This window comes from Periophthalmus magnuspinnatus, chromosome 16, assembly GCF_009829125.3.
Source record: "Periophthalmus magnuspinnatus isolate fPerMag1 chromosome 16, fPerMag1.2.pri, whole genome shotgun sequence".
In the NCBI taxonomy this organism is placed as follows: Eukaryota; Metazoa; Chordata; class Actinopteri; order Gobiiformes; family Gobiidae; genus Periophthalmus; species Periophthalmus magnuspinnatus.
In genome coordinates this window covers 306489-331824 of record NC_047141.1, presented here as the reverse complement: position 1 = coordinate 331824, position 25336 = coordinate 306489, and the positions used below count along the sequence as shown (strand labels likewise).

The 25336-nt window shown below is 43.9% G+C and overlaps 1 protein-coding gene across 1 annotated transcript in view; it reads right to left on the bottom strand.

Annotated features, from left to right (window-relative positions):
- Positions 1-25336, bottom strand: part of atp2c1 (ATPase secretory pathway Ca2+ transporting 1) — a 52941-nt gene that overhangs the window by 6496 nt on the left and 21109 nt on the right. Inside the window, exons 3-19 of the mRNA XM_033980882.2 lie at positions 20301-20402; positions 19912-20028; positions 16614-16703; positions 16201-16236; positions 15971-16032; positions 15625-15733; positions 15075-15221; positions 14470-14538; positions 11207-11282; positions 9361-9427; positions 7481-7605; positions 6765-6862; positions 6602-6697; positions 5886-5975; positions 4184-4288; positions 1460-1616; positions 994-1164 (exon numbers count right to left, since the gene is read on the bottom strand). Coding sequence (XP_033836773.1) covers positions 994-1164; positions 1460-1616; positions 4184-4288; positions 5886-5975; positions 6602-6697; positions 6765-6862; positions 7481-7605; positions 9361-9427; positions 11207-11282; positions 14470-14538; positions 15075-15221; positions 15625-15733; positions 15971-16032; positions 16201-16236; positions 16614-16703; positions 19912-20028; positions 20301-20402 — 1717 coding nt within the window. The remainder of the gene's footprint in view (positions 1-993; positions 1165-1459; positions 1617-4183; positions 4289-5885; positions 5976-6601; positions 6698-6764; positions 6863-7480; positions 7606-9360; positions 9428-11206; positions 11283-14469; positions 14539-15074; positions 15222-15624; positions 15734-15970; positions 16033-16200; positions 16237-16613; positions 16704-19911; positions 20029-20300; positions 20403-25336) is intronic.

Here is a 25336-nt window from a genome sequence, read left to right as displayed (position 1 = left end):
AGTGGGGGGAGACCAGAGGCATAAGAACACAACACAAACCTACCCACAAATGATGTTTAAAGAGGGGTATTTTACTTCTATGGGGTATTAAAGAGGGTGCATTTTACATCTACAGGGTATTAATTGCTAACACATAACATATTTATATCACCATGTTACCATTTATATTAACCCAAAACAACAAAACACAATAGAATACATTGTTGCTCTGACTCAAGAACAGGACTGAGTTCCTATGGCCCTGCCATTAAATACAAGCTCACGTAGATAACACTCTGCTGACCAGATGATCCTTCTACGCCCCCAATACATACTAAACACTGGAAACACACTCTTCGGGGCTCTCCCCGTTTTTTTTCTGGAGGATTGTTGCTACTCTGTTCACTTTTGCCTATCTACGCTGCAGCGTTATCTCCATAAGACTCAATAAATCCTACTGACTTTGCATTTCATATTCACGGTCCTCTTTGTTGTCACATCAGAAACCAACATCTTTACAAGCCCTAAAGTGCAATCAGGAAAACCGCTGTTTAATCCATTACGAAACTAAACACTAAACCCTGTTTGCTAGCACATTTGACTTGAGTCCTGAAAATTACAACATGGCAATATTACCACTACTACTGCAATAATCCTGTACTACTAATATACTGCTACTACCACAATACTACACTCTCCCTCTCTTTCCTACTGTACTACTACCTCACCACTATCACTACAACTACTGCAAGACGACTATACTACAATACTGCTGTCTGACAATATTGTATTACTCCTAGTAGTATTATTAATACTACTACAATACCACTTTACTGCAATATTGGGCTACTACTATTACTACAATGCTACTGAAAAACTACTATTAGCAGAGACAGGGGATTAGGTCATACAGTGAGGGGCAGTATGAACAGTAAGTACAGTATATGTGTGTGACAGGTGCAAGACAGGTGCGAGACAGGGGCAAAACAGAGGTGAGACAGGTGTGGTCCTGACCTATAGCCACAGCAGTCTCCTGAGAATCTCCGGTGATCATTTTCACAGCGACACCCGAGCCAATCAGAGTGGACACCGCATCTTTGACTCCAGAGCGAGGAGGATCCAACATCCCAACGAGACCGACGAAGGTCAAAGAGGAGAGGTCAGAGCCTACGGCAAATGCTAGGACTGAGATAGAGAGACCGGGTCAGAACAAGGGCTGAGACGGAGAGATCAGGTCAGAACCAGGATTGAGAAACAGAGACTGGATCAGAACCAGGATTGAGAAAGAGAGACCGGGTCAGTACTAGGGCTGAGACAGAGGGGCTGAGTCAGAACCAGAACTGAGAAAAAGACATTGGGTCAGAACCAGAACAGAGACAGAGACACCGGGTCAGAACGAGAACTGAGACAGAGAGGCTGGGTCAGAACCAGGACTGAGACAGAGCAACCAGGTCAGAACCAGGACTAAACCAGGACTGACCTCGGAGCCCGGCTGAGCCCATGTAGCTGATCTGCTGCTGGTACAGCTCCCTCTGCTGGTGGCTGAGGGGCAGTGTTGTTCCGTGGCTGTGGTAGGAGCTGCAGAAGCGAATCAACTGCTCGAAGGCTCCTTTGACGAAGAACAGGCCTGATTTGTCCTGGAGAAAGAACGTTAGAAATGACACCTGTCATTACACCTGTCAGACCACCTCATGATGTTCTTAAAGAAGACCTATTGCACTTGTGTATGGTCTATAGTTATAATCTATGACACCCGTGGATCATCATGTTATAATTTGCACATTTGAAATTACAATATTCATCTTAAATGACTTAATAAAAGATAAAAGTCAGCTGACTTCCGCATTAGAAAACTTCGTTGCTCAGTGGGAGCTGACGTTGCCGTAAATGCCATACTAAATTACTATACGACTGCTGAATCCTACGAGTATCACCGATTAAGAAAATAAAACTGGAGAAGGAAGTATGTATGTCACAGTGGGTGCATACGTCACAGTGGACATGTATGTCACAGGGGGCATGTACAACCCCAATTCCAATGAAGCTGGGATGCTGTATAAAACTTAGAAAAAAAAACAGAATACAATGATTTGCAAATCCTTTTCAACCTATATTGAACTGAATAAACTACAAAGACATGATATTTAAAGTTCAAACTGATAAACTTTGTTTGAGACATGTTTACCACTGTGTTACATCACCTTTCCTTTTAACATTAATCAATAAGCGTTTGGGAACTGAGGACACTAATTGTTGAAGCTTTGCAGGAGGAACCCTTTCCCATTCTTCCTGAATGTACAACTTCAGTTACTCAGCAGTCCGGGGTCTCCATTGTCATATTTTGCACTTCATAATGCGCCACACATTTTCAAATGGCAGACAGGTCTTGACTGCAGGCAGGCCAGTCTAGTACCCCCACTCTTTTACTACGAAGCCACACTGTTGTAAAACATGCAGAATGTGGCTTGGCATTGTCTTGCTGAAATAAGCAGGGACATCCCTGAAAAAGACATTGCTTGGATGGCAACATATGTTGCTCCAAAACCTGTATGTACCTTTCAGCATTAATGGTGCCTTTACAGATGTGCAGGTTACCCATGCCACGGACACTAACACACCCCCAGACCATCACAGATTTTGAACTTTGCGTTGATAACAATCCAGATGGTCCTTTTCCTCTTTGGCAAGCAGGACTTTGCCTCAGTCCATCTCAGGTGAGCTCGGGCCCAGAAAAGCCGACAGCATTTCTGGGTGTTGTTGATATATGGCTTTCGCTTTGCATGCATAGAATTTTACCTGGCACTTGGAGATGTAGCGACGAACTGTGTTAACTGACAATGGTTTTCCGAAGTGTTCCTGAGCCCATGTGGTAATATCCTTTACAATACAGTACCGCCTGAGGGATCAAAGGTCATGGGCATTCAATGTTGGTTTTCGGCCTTGTCACTTATGTGCAGAGATTTCTCCAGATTCTCTGAATCTTTTGATATTATGGACCGTAGATGATGAAATCCCTAAATTCCTTGCTATTGTACGTTGAGAAACGTTGTTCTTAGACTGTTGGACTATTTGCTCACCCAGTTGTTCACAAAGTGGTGAACCGCGCCTCATCCTTGCTTATGAATGACTGAGCCCTTCGGGGATGCTCCTTTTATACCCAATCATGACACTCACCTGCTTCCAATTAACCTGTTCACCTGTGGAATGTTCCAAACAGGTGTATTATAAGCATTCCTCAGCTTTCTTTTGTTGCCCCTGTCCCAGCTTTACTGAAATGTGTTGCAAGCATCAAATTGAAAACGAGTGAATATTTGCATAAAAACAATAAACTTTATTGAACTTAATAAACTACAAACATATGATATTTAATGTTCAAACTGATATAGGTTGAAAAGGATTTGCAAATCATTGTATTATGTATTTTTTTTGTTTTCACACATCATCCCAACTTGGAACACTGGAATTGGGGTTGTACGTCACAGTGGGAGTGTACCAGTGGTAGATCGGTGTAATGATGTCTTGAATACAGGCGGATTAAGAATACTCAAACATGAATCACTCCAAATACAACTTCAGAGGCTCAATGAGAAGAAACAACTAGAACATGGTTAAAGGATGGAGGAAGTTTGAAGAATAGCTCTGATTTAAAGTGGAACTAAACTGTGAATATGGTATTCCCAGTACTTTTTGGGTGTTTAATTGCAAAAACGCCTAAACAGGGAAAACTTTAGAAATGCCACCTGTCACAGCACCCGTCATGAGGCTCTTAAAGGGGAGGTATTATAATTCTATGGGGTAGTAACTGCTAACACATAAAATATTTAGATTGCTGTGTTAGCTTTTACTCTTTGGAAACTGATACATTCACACAAAACAACGTAATAACATGTTTCACTTTTCGTTTTTGATGCTCTGAGTCTCCCCTCTGTTTGCTCTCCAAGTCACTCCCCCGTCAAAGTGCCATCACAACACATCAGCATGCCTCCTCCCAATAAAACTACTGCACTTCGCATCAAGTTTGCCAAGTTGCTGCGTACAGTTCCGCATCATGTTTTTGTTTATTTATGGAGAATTGTCATGTGAGAGCATGTAGGCTTGTGGGCTTGTTCCGGCATGTTTTGGTTTTACCATGTTATAACGTTTTTCCCTCATCAAAAAGTCCAGTTTAAACTAAACGTCTATACAGAATAAATGAGACTCAGACCTGTTGCGTTTGGTGGACACAGCGCACAGCCATCCACTTCTGCTCCGAGGAGAATGGCACCTCCTCCATGCGTATGTACTCCTGCTGTACAGACTCCAGCCCCATCTGAGAACATACAAGAATATACAGGGTTCAACCTAAGGGTAAGCAAAAGTATAGAAATGTCGATATAAGGTATAATTTAATTTGATGATACAGTGTTGATACCGTGTCGATACCATGGGCTGCTGTATCAATATCACTCCAAGAGTATTTTCTGACATATTTTACTAAATGTATTTTGCGACAGCTCTATAATTTTGTTGTTTGTTTAGAGGAAGGACACTGCACGACATCTAACATTCACTGTTTTCATGATGGTGTATTTCGTATGAGCCATTCTGTTGTGGGTCTTTAGAGCCGTTAAACTGCACAAATAAAAAAGTAAATGTGGGGCTTGTATAATCTGGATGAACACACAATGACCAGTGCAACACTTGTACATATATGTTCTTCTAGTTAGCAACATGCACTAAACAAAATGCTCGTTGTTCTGTTTGTCTTCTGTAAATAGAAGATAAATGCACCTTTTTGTGAAAATGGGGGTGATCATGGGGCCGAAACCCTTTATTTTTTACTCAACCATAGTAAATCCATTTGAAATATATTGTATCGAAAGTGCCCTGTATCGAGATGTGTATCATACTGTGGACCATGTTCGAGGTATGTGTCGGATCGGCAACCTCTTAATGATACCCAGCCCTAATCAAACCAACCCTCCCACTCCCCAGACACCTCCTTCACATGTATGTATGCCTGCTGCAGACACTCTACATCCGGTGTCGGCAACCCGCGACTCGAAAGCCACATGTAGCTCTTTCATCCTTATCCTGCGGCTCCGTGTACCTTGACAAAACAGTAATAGTAATTTAATTGAAGTGTATTTTATTTGCTAGTTCTTTTTTATTGTAGTTCTAAATTGGAAGATTGTGATCTTGAAATATTAAAATAAAATAAAATTTTATTATTTTATGTCACTCACTGTATTTAGGCTCAGCTACAACGCTCCGAAAGCCCAAAGGCGATATAAGGATGACGGCTTGCGGCATTTTTTGTTTGCTACATGGATAATTTAAGTTCAGCTTTTTAATTCATTTGAAAGAAACCTTCAACTGTTCTTTTCTTATTTTTTTAAGAGTTCAAAATGTGTTCATTACATAAATAAAATTGTATTTTCTCTGTAGCACTTCCTGGATTTCATAAGCAACACAATAGAGTCATTTATACAAAGAGTAAAGGTAAAAAAAACAAAAAAAACCCAATATATATAGTGTTATCTTCATTTTAGATGTCAGTGTGCCAGTGTTTTCTTTTCCGTGGAAACCGGGTTCAAATGGCTCTTTGGGTGTTCAAGGTTGCCGACCCTGCTCTACACCCATCTGAGAACATATCAGTCAAACTATCTCCAAGGAGCAAGTTCACCTGTTCACTGTTGTCTTGCGGTCTTTTATCTTTACTAGTCTAATCAGAACTATTGTGTAATTTCGAGTTGTGGACCATGTTAACATTATGGTTGCTAGGTTATGGCTATGTATGGTATGTCACATGTGAATAAAAAAATTAGTAAAATAATGTAAAATAATGCACTTCACCAAAAGTTTAGCCAAGTTTTAGCCAAGTCCCCCTCCCCTTAGACCTCCCATTTAACCTCTCCCCCTCACACCTTCATGGCTAGAGCAATGAGAGCACCCTCCGTAGGCCGGCCCAGGAGAGTGTGGTTCTTGATCACAGAGTCATTACAGACGCAGCCCACCTGCAACACAGCACCAGGGTTTAAAGCTCCACTGCGGGACATTTCTGAGTGTGTTTGAAGGGCAACCATATTGTAAGAAGGCGCAACTGCCAACCACACATCAACAGGAGATTAAAGGGCTCATATTACATTGTTTTCTGAACTCTGTTCCGATGTTGGTCCTCATCACAAACAGACGTGGAGTTGTGTTTTGTTTTACACATCTTTAACACACAACCCCTGCATATTTAGGCTCTCAAAAGACTCTGTTCCACCTTGTGATGTCATGTGGTAATACAGGAAGTGCTCTACTGTATTTTTAAACTCCATACACCTTAATTAGAATCATTTGGATGATTTCAGCCTTGGAATTGCCAATCTCTACTGACCTGAAGGTAAAATTAACTGTTAACTTAAAAACTACCACTTCATGACATCACAAGATGAAACAAAGCATTTTAAATTTTGAAGATGTTGACGGACTAATAATAAAGGGTTACTCAAACATGTGTAAATGAGACAAAACACAACTCCAGATATGCTTTTGATGAGGTAACAACATTATAACTTGGCTTAAAGTTCACAGGAGTCCATTTTGTGTAATATAGGACCTTTAAAGCTCCACTGTGGGACATTTGTGCCATTACCTCAACGATCTTGCTGATAGAGGGACAGGAGAAGCCGTGGATCACTTCTCCATCCAGCACCACCTCACCCGCTCCATTATAACCCACACCTGAGACCTGTAAGAGACCAGATTGGGACTAAGACCGGGACTAAGACCGGGAGTGAACCAGGACCAGGACTGACCTCTGCGTGGAGTCCGTCTGAGGTGAAGATCTGTGTGACTGTCATCTCATTTTTGGTCAAAGTCCCGGTTTTATCAGAACAGATCACATTACAGCAGCCTGAAAAACACACATGTCAGATGCCCTCCCATCTCCCTGTATCCCTGTGTCAAATGCCCTCCCATCCCCCTGTATCCCTGTGTGTCAGATGCCCTCCCATTCCCCTGTATCCCTGTGTGTCAGATGCCCTCCCATCCCCCTGTGTATCAGATGCCCTCCCATCCCCCTGTATCCCTGTGTGTCAGATGCCCTCCCATCCCCCTGTATCCAAGTGTGTCAGATAGCCCTCCCATCCTCCTGTATCCCTGTGTCAGATGCCCTCCCATCTTCCTCTATCCTTGTGTCAGATGCCCTCCCATCCCCCTGTATCCCTGTGTCAGATGTCTTCCCATCCCCCTTTATCCCAGAGTGTCAGATGCCTTCCCATCCCCCTGTATCCCAGAGTGTCAGATGCCCTTGCCTTCCCATCCTCCTGTATCCCTGTGTCAGATGCCCTCCCATCCCCCTGTATCCCAGTGTGTCAGATGCCCTTGCCTTCCCATCCTCCTGTATCCCTGTGTGTCAGATGCCTTTGCCTTCCCATCCTCCTGTATCCCTGTGTGTCAGATGTTCTCCCTATGCGTCATGTGCTTCAGATGCCCTCCCAGTGTGCCAGATGCCTTCCCTTGTGGTACTGACTGAGTGTTTCGACGATGGGCAGCTTCTTGACGATGGCTCTTTTCTTGACCATCCTCATGACACCCAGAGCAAGAGTCACCGTGACTACGATGGGCAGGCCCTCGGGGATTGCTGCCACCGCCAAACTGTGCCAAAAACATCAGGCAACTGTTTAAACGAGACATACAACACTACAGTCACAGAGAACACTCAAACATGAAGAATCACAGGCATTTCAGAACAGGTTTACAGAAGTTTAAAACAGAGATTCACAAACACCACACCAAGTACAATCAACTCTAAACCAGGTCTATAACAGGACTATTCGTGGTCTAAACTAGGGCTGAACCAGGTCTATAACAGGACTAGTCCAGGTCTAAACTAGGACAAAACCAAGTGTAAACTAGGACTAAACCAGGTCTATAACAGGACTATTCCAGGTCTAAACTAGGCCTAAACCAGGTACAATCTAGGGCTAAGCCGGGTCTATACTAAGGCTAAACCGGGTCTATAACAGGACTAATCCAGGTCTAAACTAGGGCTAAACCGGGTCTATAACAAGACTATTCCAGGTCTAAAATAGGGCTAAACCAGGTATAAACTAGGACTAAACCAGGTCTATAACAGGACTAATCCAGGTCTAAAACTAGGGCTAAACCGGGTCTATAACAGGACTATTCCAGGTCTAAACTAGGGATAAATAGGGTCTACAACAGGACTACTCCAGGTATAAGAACTAGGGCTAAACCAGGTATAAACTAGGGCTAAACAGGGTCTATAACAGGATTCTTCCAGGTATAAAAACTAGGGCTAAACAGGATCTATAACAGGACTACTCCGGATATAAAAACTAGGGCTAAATCAGGTCTAAACTAGGGCTAAACCGGGTATTAACTAGGGTTAAACCTGGTCTATAATAAGACTATTCCAGGTATAAAACTAGGGCTAAACAGGGTCTATAACAGGACTATTCCAGGTATAAAAACTAGGGCTAAACCAGATCTAAACTAGGGCTAAACTCAGTCTATAAAAGGACTATTCCAGGTGTACACAGGTGTACTAAACTGGGTATATAACAGGGCAATTCCAGGTCTAAACTAGGGCTAAACCGAGTCTATATCAGGAGTATTCCAGATCTAAACTAGGGCTGAACAGTGGGAGACAGTGGCTCAGTGGTTAGAGTGTTGGTCCCCCAACCCGAAGGTCGGAGGATCGAGTCCCGCTCGGACCAAGTTCTGTCGTTGTGTCCTTAGGCAAGACACTTCACCCACATTGCCTAGTATGAAAGTGGTGTGTGCATGAATGATAGGTGGTCGGAGGCGCCGATGGCGCAGATTGGCAGCCTCGCTTCCGTCAGTCTACAATAGTAGCTTACCATTACCAAGTGTGGAAATGAATGAATAATGACTATAGTGTAGCGCTTTGAGAGGCTTTGACAAGCGCATTACAAGTGTAAGGCATTATTATTAGTATAAACTAGGGCCGAACCGAGTCTATAACAGGAATATTCCAGATAAAAACTCGGGCTAAACCAGGCCTAAACTGGAACCATTGCAGGTCTAAAATAGGAGTAGACTGGGTAATTTCTCAGTTAGAACTACAGTAGCAACAGAGTGGATAAAACAGAATCCATAATGAGCAAAAATAGAACAGTACAGTTGTAGTTCTCTGAAAGCTGTAAAATGTGAACTTTGAACAGAATCCTGCTTTGTGATTTTTCTGACAAGCATAATAATAATAGACACCATGGACACACAGGGAGGGCATCTGGAGCACAAAGGGGACAGGAGGTTATCTAAATGCAGAGGTTTTCAGTTTGATCATTTGCGACATGATTTTCAGACATCTCTTTTACACACTTTAGTGAAGTGACTCTGATCTTTGTGTTTTGTCACACTGACCTGACTCCAATGGTGAACATGTCCAGGATGCTCTTCCCCTGCAGCCAGCCCACCAACATGATTACACCTGGAATATATTACAGTGTACAACAATATACTGAGGAGAGTGCCACCTGGAGATCTCTCGCGTGCGCACGCACACACACACGCGCACGCACACACACACGCACACACACACGCACACCTGCACACACACACGCACACCTGCACACACACACGCACACCTGCACACACACACGCACACCTGCACACACACACGCACACCTGCACACACACACGCACCCCCCCCCCCCCCCGCACACACACACGCACCCCCCCCACACACACACACCCACCCCCACGCACGCGCACGCACACCCCCACCCCCACCCCACACACACACACACACACACACAGAAGTGAGTGCCATCAACAGGACACCAACACGCACTGCAGCCAGCCCACAGAGAGCACAGGGACAGAGGACACACAAGAAAGAGGACAGAACCACAGAGAGCACAGGGACACACAGGAGAGAGGACAGAAACACAGAGGACACACGGGAGAGAGGACAGAGACACAGAGAGCACAGGGACAGAGGACACACAAGAAAGAGGACAGAGCCACAGAGAGCACAGGGACACACAGGAGAGAGGACAGAAACACAGAGCACAGAGGAGACAGGGACAGACAGGTTAAATGGAAAAATTGCCTTCAGAATTCCCGCCTTATCTTACTGATAAAATGTTTTTCACCAATAAGCGTAAATCCTCACATGCTCAATTTTAGTAAATGGACAAACATCAGGAACGTAGATGAATTTAAATATTTAGATCTAGTAGTAGACTCAAAACCTTTCAAAAGCCACATTAAAAAAACTTTAAAATTGACCCAGTGGATTACAAACACTTTAAAGACCTGAGACCTCATACTATACATATTTTAATGCCATGATTGTCTTGTGCCTCCATAATGTGGTCTCAGGTGTGTCAAACGTCTGTAAAGCTGGTCTCAGGCATGTCAAACGTCTGTAAAGCTGGTCTCTGGCATGTCAAATGTTAGCTTTAATTAAAATCATTGCATTAATGTACTCCAGAGCGGCTTAGTCTGGAAAATACAGTATAAGGTGCACCAGCCAAAAATGCATAATAATGAAGGAAAAAAAAAAACATATATAAGTCACACTGGAGTGTGTTTGGGGAAATTTATTTTACAAAGTCAGAGATCAAGAACAGACCTTTTATCTTTAAAGGAAAGTTATAATAATAATAAAATAGAGAACAACAGGCTGAATAGCAGTACAGCACGCTAACATAACACATTTATATTTATTCAGCTACATGAATCATAGACAACAAACTGAATATGTGTCTGGTATGTTAACGTCAGATATTAATCAGATAACTAAAGCATAAAAACAAGCTCAGTTTACTCTAAGTCTATCCACTGAATTCTTCATCCTCAATATCGCTTTTGAACTCCATCAATTCTGGAAGTAGATGAAGTGCCACATCCTCTTCCGCCTGGCGGTCATACTGGTACACAAGCCTAGAGTGTTCTCGCGCAGTCGTCAGTGTGACAATAACAAAGAGGTGAAATTATATATTTTAATAATTTCACACATAAGTCGCACCCCCGGCCAGGCTATGAAAAAAAGTGCTACTTATAGTCAGGAAAATACGGTACATAGTATTTTATTGTCTACCCCATTTATGACATGAACCTGTCCAGAGACTGAAGCTGGAAATAACCTCCACAAACAGGTGACCTCTTTGTGTAGGTCCATGTTTTTATGTGCATTGTCCCTGATAAATAAACAAGTAACACTTAAAAAAATAAGAGACAGTGTGAGATGTGAGACACTGACCAATGATGCCGAATGAGTAGAGGGACAGCTGCTTCCCCAGGAGGTCCATGCTCTTCTGCAGTGGGGTCTTTGGGGCCTGGACACAGCACAGAATCAAAGGTCAGGGGTCAAAGGTCAAATGTCAAGGTCAGCTGCCCCAGTTGGCTGTGTAAATCCAGACTGATACGAGTCTTTAGTTTTTATACAGAGGGATATCAGTCTGGTCCTCAAACTCTCTGTTGAGTCTCAAGCCAGAAGCAAATCCATCCATTTTCTTTCACTTATCTGGCAGCAGTCTAAGCAGGGACTCCCAGACTTCCCTCACCCCGGACACATGCCCAGCTCCTCTGGTTATCCTCAAGGCGTTCCCCGGCCAGCCGAGAGACATAGTCCCTCCAGTGTGTCCTGGGTCTTCGCCGAGGCCTCCTCCCGGTGGGACATGCCCAGAACACCTCCCTAGGGAGTCATCCAGGAGGCATCCTGAACAGATGCCCGAGCCACCTTAACTGGATCCTTTCTATGTGTAGGAGCAGCGGCTCTACTCCGAGCTCCTCCTGTGTGACAGAGCTCCTCACTCTATCCCTAAGGGTGCACCGGCCACCCTCTGGAGGAAATCCATTTTGGCTGCTTGTATCCGCGATCTTGTCCTTTCAGTCATTACCCAGAGCTCATGACCATAGGTGAGGGTAGGAACGTAAATTGCCCGGTAAATCCAGAGCTTTGCTTTCCAGCCCCTCCTTGAACCGCCACCTTAACGTGGTGGAGGGGTTTGAGCACCCGAATAATCCTGGGAGCTATGTTGTCGGGGGCTTCATGCTCCTGGTCGGGTCACCCATGGCAAACTGTGGGACGGGTCAGACCAAGAGCGGTTCAGAAGCCCCCATGATGAGTTTAAGAATGAGGCCAGTTACGTCGCCCAGATTGCCACTACTGGGGCCCCACCCTAGAGCCAGGCCTGGTGTGGGTATTCCACAGCGAGTGCCTGGTGGCTGGACCTTTCCCCACAGAGCCCCAGCCCAAACCAGCGATGTGGGGCAGTCCTCCCGTGGACCCATCACCTGTGAGAGGAGCCATAAGGGGCGGGTGCGAAGAGATCTCGGCGGCAGTTGAAGGCAGGGGCCTCGACGACCAGATCTCCAGACATGGAGACTGGCTCTGGAGACATGGAATGTCACCTCGCTGGGGGGGGAATGAGCCTGAGCTTGTGCAGGAGGTGGAGCGTTACCGACTAGATATAGTAGGCCTCACCTCCACGCACAGCTTGGGCTCTAGAACCCAACCAGTTTGTGAACTGTGTTCACAGACGATGGCAATAAAAGTCTTCTGATTCTGAACTCCTTGAGAGGAGCTGGACTCTCCATTTCTCTGTTGTTGCCCGAGGGGAGCGGCAGCAAGCTGGTGTGGACTTGCTCATTGCCCTACAGCTCAGCCACCACGTGTTGAAGTTCACCATGGTGAACAAGAGGGTCGCGTCCCTGCGCCTCCGGGTTGGGAACAGGTCTCTCACTGTTGTGGTGGCCTACAGGCCAAACAGCAGGGCAGAGTGCCCGGCCTTCTTGAAGTCCCTGGGAGGGGTACTAGACAGTGCACCAACCAGGGACTCCGTTGTTCTCCTGGGGGATGACAGTGACACCTGGAGGGGCATGATTGGGAAGCAAGCAAGGAGTGTTTTGTTATTGGACTTCTGTGCTAGGCACAGTTTGTCCATAACGAACACCATGTTCGAGCACAAGGGTGTCCGTCAGTGCATGTGGCAGCAGGACACCCTAGGTTGGAGGTCGATGATCGACTTTGTTGTGTCATCTGATCTCCAGCCGTGTGTCTTAGACACTCGGGTGGAGTTGGGCTGTCAACCGATCACCACCTGATTGTGAGTTGGATCCGCTGGCAGAGAAGGAAGCCGGACAAACCTGATTGGCCCAAGCGTATCATGAGGGTCTGCTGGGAACGTCTGGTGGAGCCCTCTGTCAGGGGGGTCTTCAATTCACACCTCCAGAGAGCTTCTCCCTGATCGCGAGGGAGGCTGGGGACATGGACTCCGAGTGGGCCATGTTCTCCATGTCTATTGTTGATGCGGCTGCTCGCACCTGTGGTCTTAAGGTCTACGGTGCCAGCAACCCCCGAACCCAGTGGTGGACACCGAATGTAAGGGATGCCGTCAGGCTGAAGAAGGAGTCCTATCCAGCCTTGTTGGCTTGTGGGACTCCTGAGGCAGCTGACGAATACTGGCGGGCCAAGTGTGCCACGGCTTGTGCGATCGAAGAGGCAAAAACTCGAGGTTGGGAGGAGTTCGGGGAGGCCATGATGGAGGAATATCAGACGGCCTCAGAGAGATTCTGGCAAATAGTCCGATGCCTCAGGAGGGGGAAGCAGTGTTTTACCAACACTGTTTAAAGTGCGGGCGGAGAGCTGCTGGCCTCGACTGGAGATGTTGTCAAGTGGTGGAAGGAATACTTTGAGGATCTCCTCAACACCGTAATGTCTTCCGAGGAGGAAGCAGAGACTGGGAACCTGGAGGCGGACTCGTCCATCACCCTGGCTGAAGTCAGGGTGGTTCGCAAGCTCCTCGGTGGCAAGGCTCCGGGGGTAGACAAGATCCGTCACGAGTACCTCAAGTCTCTGGATGCTGTGGGACTGTCTTGGCCGACACGTCTCTGCAACATCGCATGTCGGTCGAGGACAGTGCCACTGAATTGGCAGACCGGGGTGGTGGTCCCTCTGTATAAGGGACCGGAGGGTGTGTTCCAATTACAGGGCAATCACACTTCTCAACCTTCCCGGTAAGGTCTATTCCAAGGTACTGGAGAGGAGAATTCTACCAATAGTCAAACCTCAGATTCAGGAGGAGCAGTGTGGTTTCATATCAGCGGTTTACAGATGATGTTGTCCTGATGGCTTCATCAAGCCAGGACCTACAGCAGGCACTGGGGTGGTTTGCAGCCGAGTGTGAAGTGTCCGGGATGAGAATCAGCTCCTCCAAATCCGAGGCCATGGTTCTCGGTCGGAAAAAGGTGGCTTGCTCTCTCCCAGTGGGTGAGTCCCTGCCTCAAATGGAGGAGTTCAAGGTCTCGGGGTCTTGCTCAGAACCAAATTGTCCAATCAAATTTCTTAATTTCAGTGACGTGTGAAACGAAGGAGCTCATTAGTCACTCATCATTTACAAATGAAATGACACTTCCCTCTCCTCAGATAAGCAGCCATATTTGTTTTGATACGGATGCGTATCCCTGATTGGCTAATCCCCCCCAACATTTCCCCTAACCTCTTTTTGTGCGTGGACTCACCTCCTCCGCCTGCATCATCTTAAACACTTCTCCAAACTCTGAATTCTCTCCAGTCCCAATCACAATACCCTGCACACAAGACACACAGGAGGCTTTAAGTAAACGCAGAAAAGTACACACACAGATTAGGTAAACACAGATCAAAGGGTCCTATATTACACAAAATTGATTCTTCTGAGCTTTAAGACATACATGTTATAATGTTGTTAGGTCATGAAAAACCTAGAGTTGTGTTTTGTTTCATTCACACATGTTTGAGTAACTTTTTATTATTATTAGTCTGTCGGCATCTCCAAAGCTCAAAATGCTCTGTTCCATCTTGTGACATCATGAAGTAGTTTTCAATTTAACTACTCCTTTTACCTTTAGTTCAGTAGAGATTGACAATTCCAGGGCTTAAATGATCCAAATGACTCTAGTAAAGGTGTATGGAGTTTAAAAACACAGTGGAGCTTCCTCTATTATCACTTGACATCACAAGGTAGAACAGAGAGTTTTCTGTTTGAGAGAAAAACTCAGCCTAAATATGCAGGGTTTGTGTGTTAAACGTGTGAATGAAACAAAACACTGTTTTTGATGCACTACAGTAACATTTCCGTGTGTACCTTGGCCTTCCCGTAGCGCACTAGTGTCCCCATGAAGGCGATGTTCTGTCTAGACGCCATGTCGTTGGAGGGTACTGGGGCGGTGCTTTTGGGACAGGGTGTTGTCTCCCCGGTCAGACTGGACTCATCCACAGACAGGTCAGAGGCCTGAGGACAGACAGGTCAGATGGGAGAGAGACCAGGATGAGGGACAGACAGAGAGAGAGACCAGGATGAGGGACAGACAGAGAGAGAGACCAGGATGAGGGACAGACAGAGAGAGAGACCAGGATGAGGGACAGACGTGAAAGAGGCCAGACGTGAAAGAGGCCAGACGTGAAAGAGGCCAGACGTGAAAGAGGCCAGACGTGAAAGAGGCCAGACGTGAAAGAGGCCAGAAGAGGGACGGACGGACAGACAGAGAGACAGAGAGAGAGACATAGAGAGAAACAGAGAGAGATTAGATGAAGGACAGGTCAGATGAGGGAGAGATACAACTACAGCTACAGAGAGAGAGACAGAGAATAGAGAGAGACACAGACACTCGTGATAGATGATGTATTTGTCTCACCTCAAACAGCCTGAGGTCGGCCGGGACTCTCTCTCCGACCGATAGACACACTGTGTCACCTGGGACCAGGTCTCGAGCTAGACGCTGCTCCAGAGCACCCTCCCTCACACTGTGCAGGAAGAACACATTTACACAAATATTATTCTGTCCAAATTAACAACTAAATACATGAAATACACACTCCCTTTGACCGCTCCTCTGACCCTTCCTCCTTCCCTGACCACTCATCTGACCACTCATCTGACCACTCCTCTGAACACTCCTCTGAACACTCCTCTGAACACTCCTCTGAACACTCCTCTGAACACTCCTCTGACCCTGACCCCTCATCGCGCCCCTCTCTCACCAGTGACATTTTGGAGGCACCAGTTTTCCGAGCTCTTCCAGGGACTTCTCTGAGCGATACTCCTGAAAGTACACAAAAACAACCAAGTATAAAAGTATAAATACTGCCAAATACACAACAATGAATAAAAGAGCAAATACTGCAGAGTGCAAAGTATTAAAGTATGAATACTGAAGAGTACAAATTACAAACAGAATAGACAGTAGTACGCATGTAGTATAGGTACTGACCTGGACAAAGGCCACAGTCACTACGATGATAATGGCCTGAGAGGGAGAGAGGGAGAGAGAGTGAGAGAGAAAGAGAGAATATGAGAACATTTATAATACATTTATGTGAATATCCATGAGTTATGTCTCCAAGTACCCTCCAAACTTTTACAAATGTAATTCACTCCCTACTTCAAGAAGTGCAGTAAAGTATCTGGATCTCTCTGAAGTGTGCTTAAGTATCTGGACCCCTCTGAAGTGTAGTAAAGTATCTGGACACCTCTGAAATGTAGTAAAATATCTGGACCTTTCTGAAGTGTAGTAAAGTATCTGGATCCCTCTGAAGTGTAGTAAAGTATCTGGACTTTTCTGAAGTGTAGTAAAGTATCTGGACCCCTCTGAAGTGTAGCAAAGTAAGAGAGTGTTGTGGTTACCACAGTGATGCTGAAGGCGTCATCGAACTGATGCATAAGAACAGAGATCACAGCAGAGGCCAAGAGCAGCAGAATCAGAGGGTCTTTGAACTGAGGAAAGAAACCAAGGACAGACCAGGTTTAGAAGGACCCGACCAGAGAGAAACCTTTAATAAAACTTAGCTTTAAGACACAGTGAGCTAGCTAGTGTGCTATTACTGTGCACAGCGCCTATTTTAAACTAATAAAGAATGACACTTATCCATAACTTTGCCTATTATAAAACCCATCAGCCTCTTCATCCTTTAGGCTTGAAACCTTTTGTCTGACTCAGCATGTCGGCGAGCCCTCCCACAACAGAGGGCACACTCTGACATTTGAAATATTTACTCCTTTTGTAATGAGCAGGTCCAATGTGGTGGATGTTGCTCTGTCTGATCATTTCTGTGTCTTCTTTGACCTGTCTGTGATTCCCAAACCAGCGGCTGGTCCTGCAATTGTTCGAAGGAGACACATAAATGATAAAACAGGTGCACTGTTCATGGAAATGATACACTTTGAAAATGCCTCATGTTCTAATGTTGATGATTTGTTGAACTCTGTAACTTCGAGTGTTTTGAATGTTCTGGACACCATTGCCCCGATGAAGGTTAAAATGGTTAAAGATAAGCAGAAAGCGCCATGGAGGAACGATGACTCGGTCAGGCCACAGAAAAGGGAGTGCTGGAGGGCCGAGCGGGAATGGCGCAAGTCAAAGCTCCAGGTTCATTATGAGATTTACAGAGAAAAGATGCACATGTACAACCACAGTTTATATAGAAAAAGGCAAAGGTATTTTTCTGACATTATTGGAAGTTGTAGTAACAACTCTTGTGTCCTGTTTGCAACGGTAAACAGATTAACAAACCCCCCAGCTCCACTGCCGTTAGAACTAATTTCCACATCTAAGTGCAATGAGTTTGCAGTATTATTTAATGACAAGGTTCAGGGCATTAAAAATGCCATAAATTCCACAACGCAAATAACCCAGCACCCACCTAGACACTTAGAGATGACTCACTTTGCACCTGTAATGGACAAAACTCTCCAAGAGATTGTCACCAGTCTGAGTTCATCTACATGCTGCCTTGATGTGTTACCCACTAAATTTCTAAAGTCTGTGCTCAACAGTTTGCTATCACCACTCAGTCTCATAGTTAATAAGTCACTTCAATCTGGAACATTCCCAAGAGCTTTGAAAACTGTGGTTATCAAGCCTCTCCTAAAGAAGCGCAGTCTTGATGCCACAATATTTAACAATTACCGACCAATCTCAAATCTGCCGTTTTTAGGCAAAGTCCTCGAAAAAGTTGTTTACCAACAGCTTATTAACTTCCTTGAAATTAAAAACTCCTTTGATGTCTTCCAATCAGGTTTTAGACCCCACCACAGCACTGAGACTGCTCTTATCAAGGTGACAAATGACATCCACCTGAACACTGATGCAGGCAAATCTCAGTCTTGATCCTGTTAGATCTGAGTGCTGCCTTTGACACCGTCGATCATGGGATCCTCTTAGAGAGACTAGAGGACTGGGTGGGCATCTCTGGTACGGCACTAAACTGGTTCAAGTCCCATTTAGAAAACAGGGAGTACTTTGTTGAAATTGGAAAATGTATATCAGATAAAATGTCCCTGACCTGTGGGGTGCCCCAGGGTTCAATCCTGGGACCCCTGCTGTTCAATCTCTACATGCTGCCATTAGGCCAGTTAATATGCAGCAATAATGTGTCTTACCACAACTCTGCAGATGACACTCAGATCTATGTCTCACTGGCAGCAGGTGAATATGGACCAGTGGATTCACTCTGCCACTGCATCCCACCGATCAGTGTGTGGATGCAAAACAACTTTCTTCTGCTAAACTCAGACAAGACTGATGTCATCATCTTTGGCCCACAGAAACAGAGAGAAAGTGTCAGCAGTCACCTCCAGTCTCTCTCTCTAAAACTTTCAACTCAGGCTAGAAATCTAGGGGTAATAATGGACTCAGACTTGAACTTTAACAGCCACATCAAATCAATAACATCTGCAGCGTTTTACCACCTAAAGAACATCAAAGGTATACTGTCAAAGCCAGACTTAGAGAGACTTATCCATGCATTTGTCTCCAGTAGGTTAGACTACTGTAACGGCCTGCTCACTGGCCTCTCCAAACGAGCCTTAACATAGCTGCAGTACATCCAGAACGCTGCTGCTTGGGTCCTGACTAAAACCAGGAAGTACTTCACACATAAGTCCTGTGCTCAGGTCTCTGCACTGGCTTCCTGTAGCTCAAAGAATAGACTTTAAAGCAGCTCTGCTTGTGTATAAGTCTCTCCATGGCTTAGGTCCAAAGTACATCTCCGATATGTTAGTGCCATATGAACCATCTCACACACTGAGGACTTCAGGGACCGGCCTCCTGCTGGAGAGTCAGGACTAAACATGGGGAATCAGCATTTAAGTTTTATGCAGCTAAAACCTGGAACAGTCTTCCTGAAAATGTGAGAGAGGCCTCTACTTTGACAATGTTTAAAACCAGGCTCAAAAAGGTTCTGTTCAGCTGTGCATACGACTGAAAGGTTTTTATTGTGCATTCTTCTCTTTTAAATGGTAAATTTATAATGATTATTTGTGATTATTTATGTTTTGATTTGTGTGATTTTAATGTCTTTCTTATTCTGCAAAGCACTTTGAATTACCTTGTGTACGAATTGTGCTATACAAATAAACTTGCCTTGCCTAGGCTAAATGAACTATCGTCAATTATGTTTATTCTGCTCAATGACTTATTCAATAACTTGTGTACAAATATGAGCCAAATATATTTTACATTCATAGTCTTCTAGGTGCAGTATTGGGGAGTAACTGAATTTATCAAAAATACATATTCTGAACACTCATTTTGAGTAACTGTCATCTAGAACAGTTTCATTTGGGTACATTTGGATTCATTCAGTGCACAGCTTTTTAAATCAAAGGAATGCAGGGCATTCTAAGTATTCAGAATCCAGTACACTGATTGGGGCCATGTTTCCCGAATGTTACAAAACAGATTTTACAATAAATATAGGCCAATAAACTTCATTGAGTGACACATTTTATTTGTATGCTGGTAATAATAATAATATTGAAACTATTCATAATTCATAAGTAATTTAATAAAAATGAAATAAAGAGATAAATGATGCTCACAAAAATATAGCCTAATAATGAAAATAACCAGCTTTAGGCTATTTAATGTATTCCCTCTTCAGATTGAGACACAGCCCAGGTTTAGACCAGGTGGTTCTGTTACCTGTGAAATGTACTTCCTCCATAGTGGCTCGTCTTCACTGATGTCGAACTCGTTCCAGCCGTGATAGCGCCTCCTACGGGCCACTTCCTCATGGGTCAGACCATGCTGCAGGTCAGCCTAAGACAAGAGACACCTGTATGTGCGTGTGGACAGGAACACATGTACGTGTGTGTGCGTGGACAGGGACACTTCACCTGTATGTATGTGTGTGTACACACAGGGACACTTCACCTGTATGTGTGTGTGCATGTGTGAGACAGGGACACTTCACCTGTACATGTGTGTACAGAAGTAGTAGCATAAGTATTAGTAGCAGCCTTCAGCAGTTGTATCAGTAGTACTAGTACTAATATCAGTAGCAATAGTGTCAGTAGCAGTAGTAAAGTTACCTGGAGCAGACAGGTGACTTCGTTGACTGGGAGCTCGCTGGCTTTCTTGGAGCTCAGCACTGGCACCATGATCTCATCTTCACTGCAGCGTCTGTGGGAAGGCTGAGGACAGAGTGGAAACGGCTACAGATCTGTCTCAGGACAAACTTATGAAATACCATAAGTATTTCTATTACTATTAATACTCCATACATCAGCATGTTGTCTTTTATTGTTTTGAAAATACTGCATTCTCCGAAAACAATGAATTAACATGTTTTAAGAGTTTCACTTTTATTTTTGACACTTTAGTCCCCCCTCCCTTTTGATGCGGTCACACTGGGCATCAGAGGCATCCAGTTTACATGCAAGATCTATGGTGGACAAGCATTTAGCCCGCCCTATGCTTTTGGGCATGTTTTCAAGCATCCGAGTGGGGCATCTTGAGCGTTCATGCATTGGACGTTCTGTTCACACGTCCAAAGAGGCAGACACCAGAGTTGAAAAAACTGAACATTTGGTGTTTGATGCGTAACTTAAACCGATCAGAGACTACGCTCCAGTGATGTAGCGACGTCACTATCCGGAAAAAGTAGAAAGACATCAGCTACAAACTAGGGGCAACATAGTTATGCTGGGTGTGCCGGCTAGCCTAAAGGCTAGTCATGGACCAAGACACACCTCGGACTGAAAGCAGCTATAGGCCTGTCATGATAATCACTATATCGACTTATCTCTCAATATAAGAACACTGGAACAATATCTTTTAGGACGAAAAATGTATCATGTTTACAATTTCTTTGCAAAAGTGTGGAGATTTTTGTTAGTTTTGTTGTAATACGATAAGATTTGAGCTGTAAAGGGTTAAAGGCATTTCTATACTTCATTCTGCTATTTCTGCCAGAAAGTAGTTTATTGCAGTATTTCTCTGTAGCAATATATTGTGATTCAAAATGTGTTATCATGGCAGGCCTACTTGGCGTTCTGTGTTGTGATACCATGCTGAAGGGGGAGTGATCGCAATCAGCTGCATCACGCTAATGAAACTACTGCACATCACATCAGGTTTGTCAAGTTGCTGTGTACGGTTTTGTATCATGTTTTTTATATTTATGGAGAATTGTGATGTGGTAGCATTAGTGACGTAGGCTTGTTGGCGGAGCTTTGTACAAGGTCATACTGCTAACCATAGGGAGGGTTAGAATAGAGCCTGGGAGAGATCGATAAATTACTGAATCTCTGTGTATCTGATCCAAACTGCAGTCACAAGACTACACCTGCAGGGGGAGTTCATGCAAAAACTACTGAAAAAATTGCAGAAAAAAGTACTAGGAAATGTGTATTTATATAAAACAGATTAAACTTGTGAATGAGTTTAATCTAACTTTTTAACGCAGAAATACCACCATCATTTAGTGAAAGACTCCATTGTGACCTAGAGATGTAGTGAAGTATCTGCTCCACACACGGGTCAGCCGCATCAGACCTGGTATTTCTCATCTCTGTGTTTGTGTTTGGTAGCACTGAGGCATGCTGGGAAATGTGAACAAACACTGACCCCGCCCCCTGACCACAGGTGGCAGAGTGGTTAGCTTGGTTAGAGATGGGTAGAGATTCTGTCTATCTCTTTGAAGTGTTGGGATTGAGAGTAGATTTGTGATTTATTTTTAAAAATTAGGATTGTGTTCAAAGTCACTCCAGGAGCATTCACATCTGAGAGCTGTGTTTAAAGTTCAGATTTCAGTCTAAAAATCCCACACATTTCAGAACATGTTTGTAGAAGTTTAAACTACAGGATGAGCAGCAGACAACACAGGGAGGACATCTGACACACACACAGAGGGCATCTCATCCACACATAAGGAGGGCATCTGACACACACAAACACTCACACACGCATCTGACACACAGGGGAATTTCAAAACATGTTTGTAGAGGTCTAAACTACAGGATTAGCAGCAGACAGAACACAGGGAGGGCATCTGACACACGGGGAGGGCATCTGGCACACAATTTGAAAATCAAGTTTGTTGTTTTGTTTGTGATAAAAATACTGCAAGAAACATACAGCTAAGAGTCTAAAGTGAAATGTCTGTACTTTTTGTCTGATACAGCGTTGACAAAAGTATCAAAAATCAGATACTAATTGTGGGAGCCAAGTTTTGGTTCATGTTTAGTAATGCATGGCAATTCAGTGCATTGATATTTTAATGTTAATCAGTTATGTTTTATGTTAATATTTGATTATATGTATGGGCTACATTTGATTTTGAGATTTTAGGATTGCCATTGTTTAAGTTACATAAATGTGTTACCGTCGCTTTAAGAGCGATAACAAGCATAAGGGGAAAAATGGCACACGCTGGGAAGGTGGTTTAGTTGAGGCAGTGCATAAGGACGGAGCCAAACGGTTTTTTATTGTAGTATTGTTTATTTTTTGAGATTAACTTCATTTGCTTGCTTTGTAAGAGATATTTTTGCAACTGTGAATTAAAGTTTTTGGAGTCCAGAGCAAGTTATTTTTCTCATCAATAAAAAAAATACACGAGTAACACCAATGACAACGCACAGGCCTCAACTCGCACACTAATCTATACTAAAACTTTCGCAGATATTGATCACAGACTGTATATTAAAAAATAAAATCAAATTTACATACAGACGTGGACTAAATTGTTGGTACCCATCGGTTAATGAAAGTAAAACTCACAATGGTCACAGAAATAACTTAAATCTGACAAAAGTAATAATAAATAAAAATTCTATGAAATTTAACCAATGAAAGTCAGACATTGCTTTTCAACCATGCTTCAACAGAATTATTTTTAAAAAACTCACGCAACAGGCCTGGACAAAAATGATGGTACCCTTAACTTTTTTTGTTGCACAACCTTTTGAGTCAATCACTCCAATCAATCTATTCCTGTAACTGTCAATGAGACTTCTGCACCTCTCAGCAGGTATTTTGGCCCACTCCTCATGAGCAAACTGCTCCAGTTGTCTCAGGTTTGAAGGGTGCCTTTTCCAGACGGCATTTTTCAGCTTCTTCCAAACATGCTCAATAGGATTTAGGTCAGGGCTCATAGAAGGCCACTTTTGAATAGTCCCGTGTTTTCCTCTTAACCATTCTTGGGTGTTAACTGTGTGTTTTGGGTCATGGTCCTGTTACAAGACCCATGACCTGCGACTGAGACCAAGCTTTCTGACACTGGCCAGCACATTTCTCTCTAGAATCCCTTGATAGTCTTGAGATTTCATTGTACCCTGCACAGATTCAAGACACCCTGTGCCAGATACAGCAAAGCAGCCCCAAAATATAACAGAGCCTCCTCCATGTTTCACAGTACGGACAGTGTTCTTTTCTTGATATGCTTCATTTTTCTGTCTGTGAACATAGAGCTGATGTGCCTTGGTTCCATGTTTGTCTCATCTGTCCATAGCTGTCCCAGAAACTTAGTGGCTTGTCAACATGTAGTTTGGCAAATTCCAATCTGGGTTTTCTATGATTTGCTTTCAACAATAGTGTCCTCCTTGTTCGTCTCCCATTAAGTCCACTTTGGCTCAAACAACGACGGATAGTGCGATCTGACACTGATGTTCCTTCATCTTGAAGTTCACCTTTAATCTCTTTACATGTTTTTTTCTGAGCTCCTTTGTTACCATTTGTATTATTCGTCTCTTTGATTTGTCATCAATTTTCCTCCTGCGGCCACATCCAGGGAGGTTGGCTACAGTCCCATGGATCTTAAATTTCTGAATAATATGTGCAACTGTAGTCACAGGGACATCAAGCTGATTGAAGATGGTCTTATAGCCTTTAACTTTAACATGCTTGTCTATAATTTTCTTTCTAATCTCCTGAGACAACTTTCCTTTGCTTCCTCTGGTCCATGTTGAGTGTAGGGATGGGACGATATAAAATTCACGATTATTGTGGCCAAAATAATTGCAATTAACGATATTATCGCGATAATTATTAACCTGTTAACGTTCCGATGGCCCGGGCCTACTTTACAATTTTACAGCAATGTACATACACTTCTGCGTCACCCACACAAACAATCTACACATCAAATGAAAGCTGCCGTGCTGGTCTTTCTGGATATGCAAACCATTTTCACCTGCAATCACCACAGTGCTGACAGGAAAGACGTTTTTACAGAAAAGTCACAAAGTGTGAATCTGGACTTCACTTACCATTGAGCGCTCTGGTTCTGTTCTGTTCACACAAAGTTGGTCTCATTTGTTCTGTAAAGGTCCAGAGAATATAATCCAGTCAAGAAATTATGTCCACAAAATAAGATCTTCCATGTCCAATCTGCTGCAGGAAAGTACTCCAAATATGAAATCTGCTCCGTCACTTCTTTGCCTTTCTTTTGTCGATTTCAGGCATAATAAACTTCTGACAGCGCCAACTTTGTTCCACAGTGCTAAACACACGTGTCAGCTTGTGATTGACACCAGTGTTGGCCAATAAGGTGGGGGTTGTGGGTTACTGAGGCCACAGACAGCGAATTAGTGCTACAGATGACTGAAAGTTTACGCCCCACTCTTCCCCTTGTAGAACCAACCAATTACATTACACACATTTAGTGACGTTTTCCCCTTACAGCCAATGAGGAGCGGGACAGGATGACGTATCACATGCCATGGTTTTCCATAAACAGACGTACCCGGAAGAAAATGTGTACTCCTCAATGCCATGTTGTCGAAATGGACCAGTCACACTTGGACACTTAATTTTTTTAATTAAGGCACTTTGGTGAATTGGGAAACGAGTGGATGCAGAAATGTGTCCATAATGGCGCATTTTACGCACTGTTGTTTTGCGTTTTAAACATGACGAAATGGACAAGCCAAAGGGAGTACGTGATCGAGGACACTGTGGATGTTTGTACAAGTTAAACTAGAGGCATCACGGACCTGGAGCGGTTCATGGCAAAGAGTAAAGATCCCACAGTGGACTCAGGAGTAAAGGACCTTATTTTTTGATGGATTGGATGCTGTTCTCAATCGGTAAACATGGTTTATTCTGCTATTGACTTAATTGTAGGTAA